Here is a 17748-nt window from a genome sequence, read left to right on the forward strand (position 1 = left end):
TTCATGTTGTATTATTTTGTTTTTAGAGTTGATGTGCTTTGTATTTTAGATGCAGAGGCTTATGAAGGCTGCAAAGGAGGGTACGAAAGATGGGCTTGAAAAAACAAGGGCTGCTGTGAAGAAGGGTCGTTCCTACATCAAAACAAAATCCTTCGTTTTGCATGGTACAGTTAGATGAATTCATATGAAGAAAGCATTTGCACATCAGAATGCTGTCCTTAAAAATCCAGTTAGCGGGATTATTGTTAGCAGTTAGTAATTTAACGTTATGGCATAGCCATTATACATGTTAAACTATGACTTCTGCCCTAATCTGACTAAACGTGTTACAGCAATACAATTTTATTTAGATCTGGCAACAACTATAAAACTCAAGGGCCTGCTTGATTACAGATTGGAATGATGAAAATTGGAAACAAGTCGTGCAAAAATGTCACCATACAAATAATTATGCTCAGTCTAACAAGACAATATATACAGCAGGTAAAATAAGTATTGAACACTTCACCATTTTTCTAGGTAAATATATTTATAAAGGTGCTATTGTCATGAAGTTTTCACCACGTATCGGTAACAACCTATGCAATCCATACATACAAAGAAACCAAAACAAATACGTTCAGAAATTAAGTTATGTGTAATAAAATGGAATGACGCAGGGAAAAGGTATTGAACACGGTAACTGAAATGTATTTAATACTTTGTACAAAATCCTTTGTTGGTAAAGATAGCTTCAAGATGCCTTCTATATGGAAAAACTAGTTGCATGCATTGTTCAGGTATGATTTTGACCCATTCTTCCACACTTAAAGGTTTTCAAATCTTGAAGGTTTCATGGGCCCATTCTATGAACTCTGATCTTTTAGTTCTTTCCATAGCATTCTATTGGATTCAAGTCAAGTGATTGGCTGGGCCATTCTAGTAGCTTTATTTTCTTTTGTTTGAAACCAATGGAAAGTTTCCTTGGCTTTTTGTTTGGGATCATTGTCTTGCTGGAATGTCCACCCTCGTTTCATCTTCATCATCCTGGTAGATGGCAGCAGGTTTTTTTCAAGAATGTCTTGGTACAGTTTTCCAGTATATCCTTCCTTCAGTGATAGCAAGTTTGCCAGTACCATAAGCTGAAAAACAGCGTCACATCATGATGTTCCCACCTCTAAACTTCACTGTTGGTATGGTGTTTTTGGGGTGATGTGCAGTGCCATTTAAACCTCCAAACATGGTGTGTATTATGGCATCCAAAGTGTTCAATTTTGGTACCATCTGACTAGACTATATTCTCCCAGTATTTCACAGGATTGTCTAAATGTTGTGCAGCAAACTTTAAACGAGCTTCAACATGATTTTTCTTCAGAAATTGAGTCTTGTATGGTGAGTGTGCATACTGGCCATGGCGTTTGAGTGCATAACTTATTGTTTTCTTTGAAACAATTGTACCTGCTATTTCCAGGTCTTTCTGAAGCTCTTCAAAAGTAGTCCTTGGTTCTTGGATAACTCTTCTTATAATTCTTTTCACTCCTCTGTCAGAAATCTTGTGAGGAGCACCTGGTGGTGGCTGGTTTATGGTGAAATTATGTTCTTTTCACTTCCAGATTATGGCCCCAGCAGTGCTCACTGGAACATTCAGAGGTATAGAAATCCTTCTGTAACCAATGCCATCAGTATGTTTTGCAACAATAATGTTGCGAAGGTCTTGAGAGATCTCTTTGCTTTTACCCATCTTTAGATGTTTTTTGTGTGACGCCAAAGTGATGAAACCCCTTTTCATAAACCATCAGTTGAGACTGAACCAGCTGATATCAGTTTGCACTGACAAGGGTCAGGATTGCTTTCTAATTACTGATATATTTTAGCTGGTGTCTTGGCTTTCCATGCCTTTTTGCAAGTCCCTATTTTCATGTGTTCAGTACTTTTTCCCTGTGTCATTCCATTTTATTACACATAACTTAATTTCTGAACATATTTGTTTTGGTTTCTTCGCATGTGTGAATTGCATGGGTTGCTACCAGCGTGGTAAAAATTTCATGTCAATAGCACCTTTAGAAATTTTTTTTACCTAGAAAAATGCTGACGTGTTCCATACTTATTTTACCCGCTGTATATCCATGATAGCTGCACTCATTGAACATCCACATATGTAATATATAAACCATAAAAACAAACAATTCATTTATAGAAAGTGCATACGATCATTGCAATAATCATACAATCAAGTGAAAAAAAGAAAAAATATGTAATTTAAAAATATGTGAAAAAAAAACAATCCAGGAAATAAAGTGCTTCAGTGCAAAAAAAGTTCATATAAACATTTAAGTGTTAACAAAATCCAGTGCTCTAAAAGTGAATAAAATAGGATCCTACACACCCCACTCACTAGCCACTTACCAGCTATTAAAACCCTCAGGATGGAGGTCAGGCTGTGCCTTATCCCAATATCCCTATGGGATGGATGCATGCCAGTAGCCAGGATTCCAAAATAGACAAAACCAAGCAAACAGGATGATCCACAATCAACCGCTGGGACCCAAGATGGAAGTATAACTGCGCCTAAACCCAATATCCCTATGGGATTGATGGGTGCCAAGAGTAAGGGTTTCGGGATGGATAGACCATGCAGTCAAAACAGTCCAGCAGTGCACTCAATGAGAAAGGGAACCCGAGAAGAAACTCATAGTGTAATGTTAAAAGTTCAAATTTTTAATAAAGGTTAAAACTATGCAGCACCCCGGCGGGTGTGATAGCATCACTGCTGTAGCTCCTCCCGATGCGTTTTATTGAAAAGAACGTTATCAGGCGGTAAAGGAGTATGATTGGAATGATTGTTTATTTAGCTCTATTCACACTTATGTAACTTGTCAAGCAACTTTGGACATCAAAGTCACATGAGAAGTTGCACCCCATGTTTTCATATGAGCACTGTATATATATATTTATATGCGGCGTAAAGTCGCAGCGACTTCAAAGTGGTTCCTGCACTACTTTGGTCTGACTTTCATGCAACTTGAGTGCCAATGACTGCAATGTAAACCCTCAAATATCCCAAATATCCCATGAAAGTCGCACCTGAATGTTATGCATGGGACAGTTGGGTAGCAGTTGTCCATTATCATTGGTCAAGCCAAAGTCGCATCAAAGTCACACCCATCCAAAGTTGTGTCAAAGTTGTACAAACTCACACAAGTGTGAATGGAGCCTTAGACCCTCATATTAAAAGTTTTTGCTAAAATCTAAAGAAAATTGTACAGATTGGATTGTGTATTGCCATTTTAGCAGCAGCTCTTACAGGATGTCTGCAATTATAATAGCCAGAAACAGCTGCCACTGTAACTGTAAGAGGTAGTTGGGGGCAGGGCCGGCGCTACCATTAGGCAGGTTAGGCAGCCGCCTAGGGCGCACTGCCACCTAGGGCGCCTGACCACTGGTTTGCCTACTTAGTCTCAGCCTCCCTCTCTGAGTCCCGCCGCCGCTTGTGCTGTGTAGCCACTCTGATCACTGAGTGAAGGGGCACTGCGGCAGCACTGAAGGACCGAACTGACATCCGAGTCCTGACACAGCACTTACAGACTCAGTGAAAGAACAGAGGCTGCCCGTGCCTGTATAATCAGGTAAGTGATGGGGGAGGGTGCTCTGACAGTGTACGTTTCTCTGTAGATGGGACAGGTCCTCCCTAGTCCTGGGCTATCATGGAAGGAGAGGGTGGGGGTGGGGGATTAGGTGTCCGCATTCTCCTACCATGCAAAGAATCGGGGGGCGGGCCGCTCGTGCAGGGTTTGTCACATCCAGGTGAAGGTCAGAAGGCGGAGAGAGAGAGCTGGGACATCTACAGCACAGCCGGTCTCAGTACATGCTCCTCCCCCCAGCAGTCCAGTTTCCTGTCTGTCCTGGCAGATCAATGACATGCGATCGGTCCCCCATCCACCCCACACACACAGACTCCTTTCCCTGAGGAGAGGACAGAGACAGTGGACAGCATAGGGAGCCGTGCATAGCAAGCCCCGCCCCCTCCCCTGCAGCCCTGATCTCCCTTACTTTCTGTTCGTGACCCCAGCTGGGAGAATCTGGGGATGATCTTGTGTGTGGAGGGATCTTGCCTTCTAAATGTAAATCCTATGGGTAAAAGAATATTCCCAGAATCCCATACATTACACGCACTGCTATGAAAGGGACTGGGAGGCAGCAGATTGAAATATAGAGCATATAGCAGCTCTACATCCCGGCTGCCTGAGCCCAGAGGAGAGCAGTCTGGGGTCATAATTGTGAGTAGCAGACATACTCCCTCTCTCTCACCTTTACCCCCTCTTTCTGTCTCCTCTCTCTCACCTCATCCCTCTCTTTCTCATCTCCTCTCTCTTTCATATCCCCTCTCACCCCCCTCTCTTTCCCTCCCTCTCTCATTTCTCTCATCCCCATCTCTCATCCCCCTCTCTCATCCCCATCTCTCAGCACCCTCTCTCATTCCCCGCTCTCATATCCTCTCTCTGTCTCTCACCCCTTCCCTTTTCTCACCCCCCCCCCCCCATCCTTCATCTCTCTCCTACTTTCCCATCTCCCCCATCTCTCTTTCCCGCCTATTCCTATCTCTCCCTCAGCTTTTCCTTCTCCCCCCTTCTGTAGGAGTTTATGTATTATTTCAGGTTCTCAGTAAGAAATGTGTTCTGTCAGTAGATTTTCCATGTTTTATTGGTGTAAAAAAAAAAAGTTGTGGCAACCCTGTCAGGAAGGTGCTGATAGGAACCAAACAGCTCCATAAGGCAAGTAACCCCTCAGTCATGTAACCAGCAGGCTTCCTTTAGAGCCGGTTCACATTCCTGCGAGTGCGGAGATCGCATGTAATTCGGAGCGCACTGCTCCTTCATTACATGCGATCTCCTGTGCGGTGCGAGTTCAGCCATACACTTTGTATGGCTGAAATTCGCACTGCACCCGCACAAAAGACGCACAGGACCCTTTTTTCCAGCCGCATCAGGATCGGATCGCGCAGTGGTTCACACTTGTGCGATCTGATCCTGAGCGAACTGTAAGATCGCACTGCGATATGCGATCAAACTGGGGGTGTCGTTAAGATTACATTGACACCCCCTGCGTATCGCATATGGCAGTGTGAACTGTCAGATGTGCATTTGCGATGCGGGAACAGGAATTCGCAGCCTTCCCGCATCGCACAAGTGTGACCCGGCACTTAGCCCCTGAAAACCACACCCCATACTTGCTGCAGTACGCTCTGAACATTTTTCTCTGGCATTAGGGCCAAAATTTGGATCTTGCACATAGGCCCACTGCTTTCATAAAACACCATGGTTGCATATAAAGATGGCTCCTGCACAGCAGCCATCTTTAAACATGGAAGTACTTCTACAGAAAGAATCCCGGGACTTTCTTACAGGCTATGCTGCAGTAGATTGTTAAAATGCCCCCTCTATGCAGCTGAGCTGCAACAACCAAACGATCAGGCTCACGAAGGTTCCCGAAGGCGTGGTAGGGAAGCTTTCTTGGATGGCTGTCACCTTTGAACCTGTCAGGTGTTCGGTGACTTTCCAGCAATACCAATGTGAATCTCTGTGAGCCTAAGCTGCAGTCAAGAATTGAGGCCCTTCTGTGCAGCTGAGCTGATATGTGGAGGATGGCTGCCACAAACGCATGTGGGCAGTGCAATATGTAGGTGGGGCTTTGTGTTAATGTGGCTTGAGTGTGGGAGGGAACACAGGGGACCCCATGATCTCCTATTGCCCGGGGGCCCCATGAGTTGTCAGTCCGCCACTGGGGGTGAGTGTTTATTATCTGCATCCTCCCATCTACAGGACGGTACCAAGTCACTACAGGTCCTCTTATATCAGAGACTACGGGGCTCACCCACTGCATTTGACAGACAGGTCTCACTCTGTGACCTGTCCGTCTCTCAGAGACTCTCTGGTGCCAGTCCAGAGCTTTAGAAGCAGTGATCGTCCGTCCCTGGTCCCTCCCATGATCCATGTGAAGACCAGTTACTACAGCCAGCCAGCTCTGCTCTGTCCTTCTCCCCTCCCCTTTATCAAGCAGCAGAGCAGACTCACCTATCTGATCAGTGGAGCTCAGGGGGGTCGCTATCTGGAGGTTTGTGTGAGACAGACCTGGAGAAGCATGGCTGCCTAACTTTCCTTGTGCCTGGAGAGAGAACCATTGGCAGCAGAGCCCTGGTGGTAAGTGAATAATGAAAAACACATTGAGATTCTTTAACTAACTCTATAGTGTGTATACATATGACTTGTATGTGTGATCTCTCAAATGTGTGATGTATCTCCCCACCTCCTCCTCCCCCCTCCTCTTCTCCCCCCCTCCTCTCCCTCTCCCCCCCCTCCTCCTCTCCCCCCCCCCCCCCCTCTCCCCCCTCCCCTCTTCCTCTCCCCCCTCCCCTCTTCCTCTCCCCCCTCCTCCTCCCCTCTTCCTTTCCCCCCCTCCTCCTCCCCTCTTCCTCTCCCCCCTCCTCCTCCCCCTCCTCCTCCCCCTCTCCCTCCCCCTCTTCCTCTCCCTCCCCCTCCCCCTCCCCCTCCTCCTCCTCCTCCTCCTCCTCCTCCTCCCTCCTCATCCTCTGCCTCCTTCTCCCCCCCCCCCCCCGCTACCCAAAGCTCCATCCCCACCACCTCTATCACATTCATGGGCAATGTGAAGGGGGTGGAGTCAGGGGTGGAGCCAATGGGGGGGGGGGGCGGCAAAATAAGGTTTCGCCTAGGGTGTCAAAAATCCTTGCACCGGCCCTGGTTGGGGGGCCTAGTGACAAAATTAAACAGTTCAGGGAGGTCACCAAAGGAGATCCAATAGGTGATGATGATGATAATACCAGATATCTAAGGGTTATTGATATTAAGCAAGACTTTTACTTTTGAACATTTAAAATGTCTAACAGATATACTTTACGTTTTTTTAGATGACAAAATATACATTTTAATGGGCTGATGTTATTATGGAATATTGCATATTGGGATTTTAGATCTATGATTTGAAGCCATCAGGTGGTGCTCTAAGCAAGTTTAGGTAGCAGCAAAAATCTCAAACAGCTGCTGTGCTAAACACAGACCTGAAGTCACAGAGGAGGGACACACCCAGCTCCTCCTCTGCTAGAAAAGATAGCACAGCCCTAAGTAATGTGATTAACACAGTTCAGCAAAAAGCGTAGGAGGAGTGCTGGGCTTTTCTTATTAGCAACTCCAGCACTGCTTTGAAAGCACAATGTCATGTATTCATTTTGCATATTTACCTAAAAAATAACAATGAATAAGATAATTAAAAAAAAATAAAACCTCAGCATATAAATATATAAGTTAAAAAATATATATATTACACTCATAAATAAACAAAAATTATTACAGTTTACTTTAAGATTGGGTTCACACTGCTCTGACTTGAAAGTTGCGTGACTTTAAATTTGACATCCCTTTGCAACTTCATCACGGCTTGCATACGACTTGCATAACTTTAACAGAATTGCAAGTCGTATTGAAGTTGCACCAAAAGTAGTGCAGGAACCTTCTTCTAAGTCCAAGTGACTTGAGTCGCACCGATTAGAATGGTTCTATTGCAGTTAATGGAGCGTGACTTGTCATGCGACTTTGAACTCTCAAGTTGCATGACAAGTCGCGGTAGTGTGAACCAAGGCTTAAGCTTTTTGACATGATCTTTTTTGTCTAATGTAAGCCATCCATTTTCATCCCTTGAAATGTCTAGTGTTACAAAAAAAAAAAAAAAAAGAATGTTTCAACGTCGTTTGTATATAATGTGAATATTTGATTTTGTGGTTTAGATCGTAAATCTGCCTGCCTTGAAGATGAAGATTTCAATGTGTTCATCGATGTGGACTGCGTACATACAGAGGCTATTATGTCTCCTATGCCAGATGGATTAAGTCAGCAGCAGGTAACATATTTTTTTTCCAATTTTCTTCCCTTTCTGTATTTAATTTTGCAAATTTGCATAAAGTGTTTGTTAACCCAACACTTCATTTTCTTGATATCTCTCTGTTATATCATGTACTTGTATCGTAACCCTCTCTCTCTGTATAGCTTTGTGTGCAGTTCCCGGTGATTTCGCCAGTCCTCCTGCTTTCATTTTTCAAGCCCACCACACTAGGCATGAGAACACATCCATCCCAGCATGGTCAGTTTTCAGTCTGGGCTGGGAGCATAGCCTGCCTGTCCTCTAATTGCCAAGACTTGTGTTGACATGACAGCTCCCCCCCCCTCCAGTGTATTGCTGTTTCTCTGCCTGTTCCCCCTCACCTCTCTAAAATATAATATATAGTTATATATGTGTGTGTGTGTATATATATATATATATATATATATATATATATATATATATATATATATTTACTACTGTGAAAAAGTTTTGGGCAGGTGTAAAAAAAAAATGCTCTAAATTAAGAATGCTTTCGAAAATAGAAGTGCATATTTATTTTATTTTTTACAGGTACTAATATAGCACCCAGGACCTCTGATAGGGGGGACCACCGGTCCTCCTGTAGGGGGCCCAGACAGCAGGAGGATCGTTTAAACAGGGAAGGAACAATGCCCTCTGTGTCTCTCACCCAGCAACTAAAAGCCGGTTTCTCCCCCTCTCCCTCCCGCCGGCTTTTAGTTGCTTGGTGAGAGACACACTTGACCCGATTTAGGGGGTGCTGGGGTGGGTTGTGCCCACCCAGATTTCAGTCCTTCCCCCCCTGCCTGGTCGCCATTGAGCTCCTTCCCCTACCCCCCTTCTAGGTTGCATTCACAGCTGGGACGAGGATACAGCAGCCAAATCAAATCAATATTTGGTGTGACCATCCTTTGCCTTCAAAACTGCATAAAATCTTCTAGGTACACTTGCACACAGTTTTTGAAAAAACTCGGCAGGTAGGTTGTTCCAAATATCTTAGTACTAAACACAGATCTGCTGTGGATATAGGCTGCCTCAAGTCCTTCTTCATGTAATCCCAGACAGACTTCATGATGTTGAGATCATGGCTTTGTGGGGGCAAAACCATCACTTCCAGGACTTGTTCTTCTTTATGCTGAAGATATTTTCTAATGGCATTGGCTGTATGGTTTGGGTTGTTGTCCTACTGCAGAATACATTTGGGGTCAATCACACTCCTCCCTGATGGTATGACCTGATGGATCCGTATCTCCCTGTATTTCTCAGCATTGAGGACACCATTGATCCTGAATCTCCAACTCCATTTGCAGAAATGCAGCCCCAAACTTGCAAGGAATCTCCACCATGCTTTACTGTTGCCTGCAGACACTCATTAGTGTACCGCTTTCCAACTCTTTGGCAGACAAACTGCCTCCTGCTAGAGACAAATACTTCAAATTTTGACTCATCAGTCCAGAGCACCTGCTGCCATTTTTCTGCACTCCAGTTCATATGTTTTTGTGCATATTTGAGTTGCTTAGCCTTGTTTCCACATCAGAGGTATGGCATTTTGGTAGCAATTTCTCCATTTAGACTACTTCTGGCCAGACGTCTCCAGACAGTTGATGGGTGTACTTGGGTCCTACTGGTTTCTGCCAGTTCTGTGCTGATGGCACTGCTGAACATCTTCAATTGTTGAAGGGAAGAAAGCATGATGTGTCTTTCGTCTGCTGAATTAGGTTTCCCTGGCTGAACACGGCATCTACAGTCCTCAATGTTGCCCGTTTATTTGTGCTTTTTTAAAGGGCTTGAATAGCACATCTTGTAACCCCAGTCTGCTTTGAAATCTTTGCCTGGGAGAGACCTTGCTGATGCAGTATATCTACTTTGTGTCTTGTTGCTGTCCTCAGTCTTGCCATGATGTAAGACCTGTGACATGAAACTCTCTTCCACTACCTCACCGTAGTAGCAGAGTTTGGCTGTTCCTCATCCAGTTTTAAGCCTCCTACACAGCTGTTTCTGTTTCAGATAATGACTGTGTTTTAACTTACATATGAAATTGATGATCATTGCCACCTGCTTGGTATAATTGGTTAATAATAAACCTGACTGTAACCTTACAAAATCCCTGACTTTGTGCAAGTGTACAAAATGTACAAGTGTAAGAATTTATGCTGGTTAAAAGTCGAGGGGTAGTCACACCAAATATTCATTTGATTTAGATTTCCCTCTGTTCGCTTCCTTTGCATATTGTAAATTGATAAAAATAAGCAATAAAAATATATATTTTTGAAAGCATTCTAGCATTTCTTCATAACTGCCTTAAACTTTTGCACAGTGTTTGATGGACGCTATCTATCACCTTGCATGTATACATATACAGGGAACTAAGATAGAATCCGGTCCTGGTTTTCCAGGCCAGTTAGGCAGTGTTGGTTCCGGACACGATTTTGTGGTCCACTAGTGACCACCAGCAGGTGGTATAAATAAAGCAAGAGATTGCTCTTGGTCTGGGACTCAGGAAGTCATACATGAGAGAGCTGCTGATGTGAAATTTGTTTGTGAGAACAAGAAAGAGGTTTGCATTAGCTTTGTTTTGTGGTTGACTGGGAGAAGCCTTTCACCTGTGATTTAGGAGCCTGAAATGTTTAGTTAGTGCCCGGATGGCAAGGATTTATTTTCCGGTTGGTTTGTTTGATTTTTATGCAACCTTGTAAATAAAACTGGCTTCAAGTCAGATTTTAAGAAAACCTGCCGTCTGGACCACCTTTTTCCCAGGACAGGGAAGGTTATCCCTATTTCAGCTAACCTCCACAAAATAAATATAAATAAATAAAAAAAATGTATGTGTGTGTTTTGCCTTGCGTGTCTATTTGAAAGCTTATTGGGTTGTTTTAACAGGTAGGGGAACACATATACTTTAAAGTGAACATATGAAAAAAAATTCCCATACATCAGTATGGCACATTGCAACATTACAAAATGTTAATCCAGCCAATACGTTAACTTCTAATGAGGATATTTTGGTTTGGGGACCCTGGAAACAACAAGGGATTCCCTTACTTTGAGGGAAATTCCTCTCATTCCTGTTTTGGCTTTGTTACAGGAAAAAGAGGGAATCTCCCCAGTGAGACACAGATGGCAAAAAAAGAAAATCTGATGGATTATAACCCTCCTTTACTCTATTTTTTTTTTCTTTTTAGACTTTGGGAAAAAATTTCCGGCTTTAAGGAGACTCTTAAAGAAGTCTATTTTGCTCATTTTTGTTCTTGCTCTGATCTCCTAGGGTACAAAGTGCTTATAGCTTATAGCCCTTGTCCTGGTCCTGATGCCCCCCACTACTTTCCGACCACACTAAATCAAGGTGAAAAATAGGTAATAAAGGATGATTGATGGTGCTTGCCTGAGATGAGCGCCATCACATTTGATGCAGGGATGGAGTGTGTCACACAAACCCTTCACAGTACAGGCACTTTTTCTCTGCCTGTGCTTCTCACACATGCCCTGTCTGCAGTGGCGTAGCGTGGGGGGTGCTGGGGGGGCCAGCCACACCGGGCGCAAAATCTGGGGGGGTGGGGCACAGTGCCATGCTGCCATTTAGGAGTCTGCTCAGCCATCCTGAACAAGCCCCTGCATGGACCGCGGCACTCGGGAGGCAGGAGGCTGATATTAAAGCCAGTACAGCTGGAAAAGTTGTGCAGATCCCGCCCTCCTTCCAGAGCTGTCCTGCTTCTGATGTCAGCTTCATGCTTGCTGCCATTCATGCGGAGCTGCCCACTCAACTGCTGTCTCCTCTGTGAGTAATGTGCATTGTGAAGGAAGCTGCGGGTGCTGTGAAGGTGGAACTGAGGACAGGAATCTGAAGATGGGGGGGGGGGGCTGAGGACAGGAATCTGCAGATGGGGGGGGGGCTGAGGAAAGGAATCTGAAGATGGGGGGGGGGCTGAGGACAGGAATCTGAAGATGGGGGGGGGGGCTGAGGACAGGAATCTGAAGATGGGGTAAAGCTGAGGACAGGAATGTAAGGGGGTCAGAAATGTAAAGGCGTTGTGGGGGTCAGGAATGTGAAGGGGTTGTGGGGGTCAGGAATGTAAAGGGGTTGTGGGGGTCAGGAATGTAAAGAGGTAGTGGGGGTCAGGAATGTAAAGGGGTTGTGGGAGTCAGGAATGTAAAGGTGTAGTGGGGGTCAGGAATGTAAAGGGGTAGTGGGGCTCAGGAATGTAAAGGGGTAGTGGGGGACAGGAATGTAAAGGGGTAGTGGGGGTAAGGAAAGTAAAGGGGTAGTGGGGGACAGGACTGTAAAGGGGTAGTGGGGTCAGGAATGTAAAGGGGTAGTGGGGGGACAGGAATGTAAAGGGGTAGTGGGGGACAGGAATGTAAAGGGGTAGTGGGGGGACAGGAATGTAAAGGGGTAGTGGGGGGGACAGGAATGTAAAGGGGTAGTGGGGGGACAGGAATGTAAAGGGGTAGTGGGGGTCAGGAATGTAAAGGGGTAGTGGGGGGACAGGAATGTAAAGGGATACTGGGGATGAGGACAGGAATGTAAAAGGGTGGGGGTGGGGGGTGAGGACAGGAATGTAAAGGTGGAAGGGAGGTGATATAAAGAGGTTAAGGACAGGAATGCAGAGGGGTCTGAGGACAGAAATGTTAAGGAGGAGGGGCATGATATAAAGGGGCATAAGGATAGGAATGTAAAGGGGGTGATGACAAGGATGTGAGGGGGGATATGAAGGTGGGCTGAGGACAGTAATGTGAAGGGGGGGGGGTTGTGATGTGCAGGGGGCTGGGAACACTGATGTAATGACAGGATTGTGATGTGAAGGATATGAGGCTAGCTTTATAACATTGCTACCTGTGTTCTGCATGTAGGCAGCCCATTCATTTCATTTTGTGTAATTGTCAGTATAGTAATCAGGTAGGTTAGTGTAGGAATCAGGTAGGTCTCTGTAGTGGTCAGTGTAATTGTCAGGTAGGTTTGTGTAGTGGTCAGGTAGGTCAGTGTAGGTGTCAGTATAGAATTTTGGTAGGTCAGTGTAGTGATCAGGTTGGTTAGTGCAGGAATAAGGTAGGTCTCTGTAGTTGTCTGTGTAGGCATCAATATAGTAATCAGGTAGGTCAGTGTAGGAATAAGGTAGGTCTCTGTAGTGGTCAGCTAGGTCAGTGTAGGTGTCAGTGTAGTGGTCTGTGTACGGGGCGCAAATTACTTACCTTGCCCCGGGCGCTGACAACCCACGCTACGCCACTGCCTGTCTGTATATGTGGGTCATCAGAGGCTCTGTTTCTATTTCCCCGCGATGGCACAGGGGAATTTACATCTTTTGGATGATGCCAACCGCGCATTAAAGTCATGCACAACAGGTGGGCTTAGTACACATTGGACCCGTGGCAGATGCCACAGTGGCACCCAAAGATCTGCCATCTTTATAGGGCGGAGTAGAGAAGCATGAAGTTATTAAAAATAAGGGATATTTATGGTAACAAATGATTGTGTTCCATACATTAAAAGGTATTTAATGGACACCTAGTTTATTTTTAAATGATAAATAAAGTTCTTCTTTAATGCTTGTCCACATTTTGCGTTATTTAAAGGCTATTACCTCCATCAAAATCCTTAGCGTTTAATATTTCTTGGTGTGTTGGATACCTGTATCACCCACTGCATGCTGTGGTTTCATCTGCTTGCTCCAATGTCATTGTACAGGACTCATTTGTAACATGGGGATGGCAAGAGAAACTACAGCAGGGGGCTAGACACACCCAAAAGTGTTGACTGCAGAAGATTCTGCGAGAGTTGTACAGAAAAATGTGCTTAATTGCAGACTCTCTCAATTTCTGAGTATATGTTTGCTAACTAGTTGAGGTATTGATCACTGGAGGCTGCACAAAGTACAGGGCACCTTTCTACGGCGAAAAATGAAGGAACACCAGCCCAGAAATACAATTCAGTATGATTTTTTTTTTTTTTAAAGTAACAAAAATATATTAAATCATATTCTTGGTTAGTTTGCAGGATGTTTGCTGTATTGTAAAATACTGAGGGCCTGGCAAACCATTTTGGTATGTAATAGGTTGGAAAAAGTATACAAAATATTGCATCAGACAGAACATTATTGTCATTTTTGCAGGCTGCCTGCCATCTAGTGGCCATTTGTATACCCAATACAGCATAATAGGCTTTTAAGAAACATACTTAGCTAAAATGTGATATGTTGTTTGGCATGTAAGTTCATATTATTTAACAGATCTGTTTTTCTTGATAAAATGTGGGTTCAATAACACAATGTAAGACATTTTGTATGTATATAATTTTCTCCCCAGTTTGATGGGAATAATTCAGGTTCACACCAGTGCTGCTGGAGGTTTTGATGCATTTTCATGCTTCTAGCATTTTTTGTAGGAGGAGACACAAAACCCTGCCAAAAGCACCCCAGAAAACACATGTACTGCACATGCGTTTTCCATGCACCTTTCATACATTCCCATTGAAGTACTGTATATGGGTCCAAAAATGCACTATGATACACCAAAAGGAGCACCTGCATCTTTTCAAAACTTGCTTCGCACCATATTGCATCAGTGTGAACAGGCACCGTGGAAAATGATTTGATTTCCATTGTTGTGCATTGCCGTGCAATGGTAAATGCAGGAGAAGTCACAGTAATGTAAACGGGGCCTAAAGTAGAATTTTTTATATTTAAAACAAAATATGTTCTGCAAATTATATTTCGCATGAGTGTCTGTGTTTATACTTTTTAAAAATTGTACCCTGTCCCCCTTTCTTTCTGTTCTAAACTGACCACGTTAAGAACAGAAGCAGATCCATCCTAGCATGGTTAGTTTGCCATCTATGCCTTCTACTTAGGAGCTACAGGACACCGTGCTTGTATTCCCATGGTCAGACTTTGCCTGACATTTTGACTCTTCTATTCTATTCTCTCAATGGCGTTTGATTTACACAGTTCTCAATCCAGTACTCCTTACCTCCTCAACCTTGCCCTCCATGTCCTGAACCCCCATAATACCTCCCTATCCAATCCAATCTTTAAGGTAGACTGAAAAAAACACACACACACAAAACCTATGCCCCTTCATACACCATTAATATTCTCCTAACACTAATTTATCAAATCTACATAAGCCTCAGACCTCCTAAAATTCAACCATGCTCCCCATGTTTCACAAATGCATCAACAGAATCTTTGTGCGAGTTCAATACTTCCTCCATTAAATATAAGTAGTCTACTTTTGTGAACCATTCTTTAACAGTAGGAATATCCTGTGAACCCCAGTGTTTCGGAATAAGTCCTTTTCCCGGATTAAGTAAATGTGGAATTAATAATCTCCTATACCGTGAAACTGAAGTATCCATGTTATTGGAAAAGCATGTTCATGGGTTCATGGGCAAGCTGTTGTGTAATCTGTGACCCTCTGGCCACTCACTCTTCTGCGAAAGCACTTACCACCATTAGGTGGTCTGAGCACTTTACTAAGGACATTTTTTTGCTATTTACACTATTTTTTTTTGTTACTTTGTACTTTCACCATTCATTTGTACATTTTGGATTTGGTATACATCTATATATTGATTTCTCATCACTGTGATTGGGACACTGCAATCCCTTTGGGATATTGATTTTGCACACTGCACTTTTATAGTTATCTACACTGATTTTATTGAGAAAATATTGTGTTTTATATTATTATAGCACTATATGCACTTTTTTGAGCATTATACATATGATTACATTTTATTCACTAGTTATATATAAAGTAAATTTTCTCTTTTTGCTATCACTTTGATCTTACAGATATTGATTGCGCAACATCATTATTGTATAAGCTTTTTCCTGGTGTTTTATAGATATTCTTAATTATTTCTCCCCAAAGAATCTGTATTCTGGGACATTTCTACCACATATGAGCGAATGTTCCCAAGAGTTACATCCCCTCAAACACAAATGTGGAATTTCTGGCTAAAGCCTATGTGCCCTTATTGTTGTTACATATCATCTTGACAACAATTTAAAGTTAGCTTCAGCCATTTTAAGAGCTACTGATGAGGTATGTGACAGCTTCAATATTTTAGTTCTTTGTCTCTCCTGCAGTGTCACTCCTAATTCTTGCTCCTATTTAGTTATGGTGGCCATTTAACTTCTGCTTGAGTTGTGAGTATACCATAAATTCAGGAGATACAATGAGTTGGACTTTCGAGGCTTTGTGAGTATGCACAGTACGTAGTGAGAGTTTTTCATAGTCTGGTTTTAATGACACTTTAGTTATGGTGACCTGGAGCATCCCAAGGGATTTCCTAGTGTCCCCATTTTAATAATTCCTCTTTATTAATTTTCTTGGGGCAGCCCAAAATTTGGTATTTACTTTTACTTTTAATGATAAACAGGACAGATAGAGAGGGTGAATCCCTCTAACAAGAGCACAGAACGCAGTAAAAACCCAATAGAGGTTCTACTTCATTTTTACTTTATTCAAAACTAAAAAAAAAATTGCCTTTAGTTATACTTCCAGTCCATTCCAGGAAGAACGGTGTTTTAGGGCTTGCAGCTGCCCATGCAAGGGGATTTTCACCATCAAAAACAGGCTTCCTCTCTTCAGCAGTGCCACTGCTTAGGTCTTAAACCTTGGCCTTTGGACTTTTTGCTCAGACCATCTCACACAGTACCTCTGTATTTCTGTTCCCCTCTCTCAGCTTACCCAGCTTTCCTGGCTCTCTCAGCTCTCTGGACTCTCTCATTCATTTCAGTTCCCTGCTGTACAGACCCACGCACAGGCCTCTTGTTAGGGGATCTGCTGACACCCCTGGCTCTCTGTTCTCTAGCTTCCCTCAGTTCTCTTGACTCGCTTAGTCATCTTGGCTCTCTCAGTTCTTCTTACTTGCTTAGCTGTTTTGACTATCTCAGTCCTCTAGACAAGGAACCGCCTGTCTCCATAATGGAGTATTGTCTTCTGAGCAGGTCACACCTGTCTCCTAATGGAAGCCCTGTACTGTCCCCAAGCCTGACATTATAACAGATGTGTACACCTGCACGCTCAGCCAGTTGGTCTTCTACAAGAGCTGGACACTTGGTTGGAGACTTCGTCCCTCCCAAAAGTCTCCAAACTCCTGAACCCAATCTGAGAATACCAAAACCTGGAGAAAACCAAAAGATCAGTTTCTGCACTATAAATCGATATACAGGAACCCCTTACCCTGTAGAAGTGCAAACCCTGTGTCACTTCTGTGATGGGCGTGGTGTTGGGTCACAGCCAACTTCACTTACTTGTGACAAATGGCTGGTCAAACTGTCATTGCGCTGTCATTGATACATAACAATGTTACTCCCAGCCTGTCCCTGTACAAAGATTTTTCAGTTTAGGAATCCAAAATCAAAGTTTCAGCAGACCTTTCATACAAGTAAATATGTCCTTATTCTGGTTGTGCTATTTTCATCATTTTAAGAGTTATGAAATACATTGAAGTTTTGATTCTCCAGGAAGAGATAGAACTGTGTACTTGCTAACTACTTCAGCTAAACTCGTTATGGCCGGTGATAAGCTAGGACAGTTTACCTGCATTATAATTATTTAGCCTGGGCTTAAAGGTTTTATGATGGCTATTGGAGTGAGACTGGGATGTCTTTTGTGTTAATTTCTGTTTAGAGGGTTCATGATGGTTAAACCCCAATTCACTCAGTAGCAAATGCTAATAACCTCTGTAGATGTTTATTGTTAATAGACATGGAGATGATAAGCAAGCCCTGACATACTGCAATGTTCTCTTTGATGCCTTCTGTTATGGCATTCAATTAGATCTTTACAGATTTAGCAATTCTAGATATCTGCTAAGTAATGGTCAGCAGAATAGTTGATGGTTTTCCGAAGTTCTTT

General features: G+C 43.4%; 1 protein-coding gene across 1 annotated transcript in view; it reads left to right on the top strand.

Annotated features, from left to right (window-relative positions):
• The window catches only part of ARHGEF10 (Rho guanine nucleotide exchange factor 10), a 245754-nt gene that overhangs the window by 83146 nt on the left and 144860 nt on the right, over positions 1 to 17748 (top strand). Inside the window, exons 10-11 of the mRNA XM_082249546.1 lie at positions 56 to 164; positions 7775 to 7887. Of these exons, the coding sequence (XP_082105672.1) occupies positions 56 to 164; positions 7775 to 7887 (222 nt within the window). The remainder of the gene's footprint in view (positions 1 to 55; positions 165 to 7774; positions 7888 to 17748) is intronic.

The sequence above is a fragment of the Pelophylax lessonae genome, assembly GCF_965119305.1.
Source record: "Pelophylax lessonae genome assembly, chromosome: 3".
Classification (NCBI taxonomy): Eukaryota; Metazoa; Chordata; class Amphibia; order Anura; family Ranidae; genus Pelophylax; species Pelophylax lessonae.